This window comes from Myotis davidii, unplaced genomic scaffold (genome assembly GCF_000327345.1).
Source record: "Myotis davidii unplaced genomic scaffold, ASM32734v1 scaffold552, whole genome shotgun sequence".
Lineage (NCBI taxonomy): Eukaryota > Metazoa > Chordata > Mammalia > Chiroptera > Vespertilionidae > Myotis > Myotis davidii.
In genome coordinates, this window is record NW_006283439.1 from 643,352 (window position 1) to 646,872 (window position 3,521).

The 3,521-nt window shown below is 44.3% G+C and overlaps 1 protein-coding gene across 1 annotated transcript in view; it reads right to left on the reverse strand.

The window, feature by feature from the left end:
- Positions 1-749: 749 nt before the first annotated feature.
- Positions 750-3,521, reverse strand: part of LOC102769143 (keratin-associated protein 19-8-like) — a 21,205-nt gene continuing 18,433 nt past the window's right edge. The window contains exon 2 of the mRNA XM_006753671.1: positions 750-968. Coding sequence (XP_006753734.1) covers positions 750-968 — 219 coding nt within the window. The remainder of the gene's footprint in view (positions 969-3,521) is intronic.

Consider the following 3,521-nt stretch of genomic DNA (forward strand, 5'->3'; position numbering starts at 1 on the left):
ACCTTATGGGACAGAACTTACTTCAGTGGGGCTTTGGGACTCACTGAGTCTGCCCCCTGAGTGTGTCTCTTAAGTTGAATACTTTATAAATAAAATCAAGAGATTAAAAGGTTTAAATCGCTGGCCATTTGAAAACTTTTATTTTCATTTTGGTATAGCCTTATTAATCTTTACATCTATTTCCTGCCCCTCTGCATGCTTGTGAGGTGTGTGAAGGAAAGGAAGGTTGTTAGCAAAGAAGATGGCTTCTCCCTTGGACAGTGGAGTGGATGTGCCCAGAACCACTTCCTCATAATTGCGTTTCATAAACAAACCAACAGCCATACTTTATTTTGGAATTTAATACTTTATTGGAAGGTGAACAGACAGTCCAATCAGTTCTGACAGCAAATGCAGAGGATCCTGGTCTATGAGGGAGACGCAGGCACAGTTGAAAATCTACCCATAATCCTGAGGAGCTAAAGACTTTTGTGCCCATAACCCAGCATGAGGTCTGCTGTCCGGTTCCTTAGATCAAACGTGGGAGGAAGTCCCTTGTACGTTCAGAGGCTGAGCTGCTGGGCAGGATTTCAGTAGAAGCCAGAGTATCCGTATCCCCCGCAGCAGGACGGGCGCCAGCAGCCACAGCCATAGCTTCTGTAGCCATAGCCACAGCCCAGGCCCCCAAGGCCGCCCCAGCCCCAGCCGGAGCCATAGCCACAGCCCAGGCCCCCGACGCCCCCCCAGAGGCTGAGCTGCTGGGCAGGATTTCAGTAGAAGCCAGAGTATCCGTATCCCCCGCAGCAGGACGGGCGCCAGCAGCCACAGCCATAGCCTCTGTAGCCATAGCCACAGCCCAGGCCCCCAAGGCCGCCCCAGCCCCAGCCGGAGCCATAGCCACAGCCCAGGCCGCCGAAGCCGCCCCAGCCGTAGCCGCGGCCTCCGTAGTAGCTGCCGTAGTAGCTCATGGTGTCAGGGGGAGTGTGTTTCTGTTCAAGATGGGGTCCTGAGAGTGAATGTCAGCGAGTGGGGAGGGAGCTTATATACCTGGGCCAGCAGGTGCTCAATCACGTGACCATTCCTGGGTTTCATTCCAAAGGATTCATGGCCCTGAGGCAGCTCGTTAATCTGGTTGCTTACGCCAGAGATGCTCATATTTATTAAAATTTGGAGCCGGCACAGCTGCCTGGTTAGAACATCCTGGAACCCATGACAGTGTTTGTTTCTAATGAGAAGCATATCTGTCTTCCACGTCACAAAATAAAAACTCGCTAAACACAATTCTCCATCCTAAGCGCATGGCATTCGTCATGTTTGTTGGCGTGTTCTCATTAAATGTTGTGTCATCTTAATTTGCATATCATACTTTGGATTTTCCTATCTTACTTACATCTCAGTTCAAATACAGTGATCCAATGTAAGATCCTTACACCTATGAAATTCCTTAATTGTCAAACGTATTTCTCTTTAGTTGAACACACACATGAGACAACCATGTTAATCTTATGTATCTTCTGGCAAAATACGCTTTTGGCTTCTCCACACAGTGAAATGCATTTCAGAAGCTGAGGATGTGACCACAGAACAATCTCACACGTGTGTCCCCAGGCTGAGCACCTGGTCACAAACTTCTCTGTAAACATCACCCTCTTTTTCACATGGAAACGATTATCCGGAAACATTGGTGACGGTGTCTTCTGCTTTTCAGTTGCTCTTTATTTTCTCTCTCTATTCTTCCCAGTTCCCACACATCCTCTGTCTCTTCCAGCCGCTCTTTCAGTCATCATTCCCCGCTCAGTCCCACACATGCTCACAGCAGCCAGGGCTTCCACTCTGATCCGATTTTCCCATCAGTACTTCATCCCTCCACTCAGGTTTGTAATTTTAGCCTGAGGTTTTCTTTATGTTCTTTTTTTACTGATTTAAGATACGAAGGAAGATTGAGAGAGAGATGGAAACATTTATAAAGAGAGAAAAATCATTAATCAGCTGCCTCCTGCCCACCTCACACTGGGGATCAAGTCTGCAACCTGGGCATGTGCACTGACCAGGAATCAAACTGAACCGCGACCTCCTGGTTAATAGGTTGATGCTCAACCAGTGAGGCATGGAAACCGAGCATATGTAACATTTTTGATAAATCATTTTCCTACCATCTGAATGTATCAATTCCTTTTCAAAAAAAAATAGTTGCTGAGTGACTGAAAGATTAAATTCCACCTGCACAGCGGTATGGAGTATCTAACAGCATACATTCAAGCACATATATTTGACCAAATTATATGAATTTAAACAAAATATCTTCATCTTACATTATTCTCTGGCAATATTATTGGATTCTAGGAAATCATTTGCTTTTTAGTCCAGTGGTCACGAACTCATGGTCCGCGGACCACTGGTGGTCAGTAGGTGCAAAACTTTGGCAAATGCTGTTTTACTCCAAACTTTTTCTTAATCTCATCAAAGATGTATGCCCCCTGTTTCCCCATTTTTATAAGGAGAAATTCAAATTTTGCTGAAATTTAGATTTTTAAGAAAGCTCTTTGGTATTAGCTTCAGCTAAATAATAATTGGTTCACATTTATGTCTTCTTGTTTCTTTCCCTGATTGGATTAAAGCTAATTCCTCAGTGTGGTGATGGTGGTGAAGACGGGTGACAGTGAGACACAGTGAGAGCAGACGATTTGGACGTTTAGTTAAAAAATATTTTGAGTTGCCCCTTCGGTTTCGCTCAGTGGATAGAGCATCAACTTGTGGATTGAAGGGTCCCGGGATCCTATCTGGTCAAGGGCACGTGCCCAGGTTGCAGGCTAAACCAACAGAGGGGGCATGCAGGAGGCAACCAATCAATGCATGATTCTCATCCATGATGCTTCTATCTCCCTCACTCTCCTTCTTGCTCTCTGAAATTAAAAGAAAAATTAAAAACATAAACCAATTTTGAATAAATGGAATGATTCAATTGGGAAATGTGAGTTGTGTTAAATAAAACCCATATGTTGATAAATACATAGATATGATAAATATTCATTGCTACTTATTGTTGACTTAAGCCTGAATGTTTTATGAATAAAATCAAGAGATTGAAAGACTTAAATCACTAACCCTTTAAAAACATTTATTTTTCAGTTCAGTGTAGACTTATTAATCTTTACATCTATTTCCTGCCCCTCTGCATGCTTGTGAGGTGAGTGAAGAAAGGAAAGTTGTTAGCCAAGAAGATGGCTTCTCCCTTGGACCGCGGAGTGGATGTGCCCAGAACCACTTCCTCATAATTGCGTTTCATAAACAAACCAACAACCAGACTTTATTTTCAGGTTCAATGCTTTATTGGAAGGTCAACAGACAGTCCAATCAGTTCTGACAGCAAACGTAGAGGATCCTGGTCTATGACGGAGACACAGACACAGTTGAAAATCTACTCATAATCCTGAGGAGCTAAAGGCTTTTGTGCTAATAACCCAGCATGAGGTCTGCTGTCCAGGTCCTTAGATCAAACGTGGGAGGAAGTCCCTTGTACGTTCAGAGGCTGAGCTGCTGTG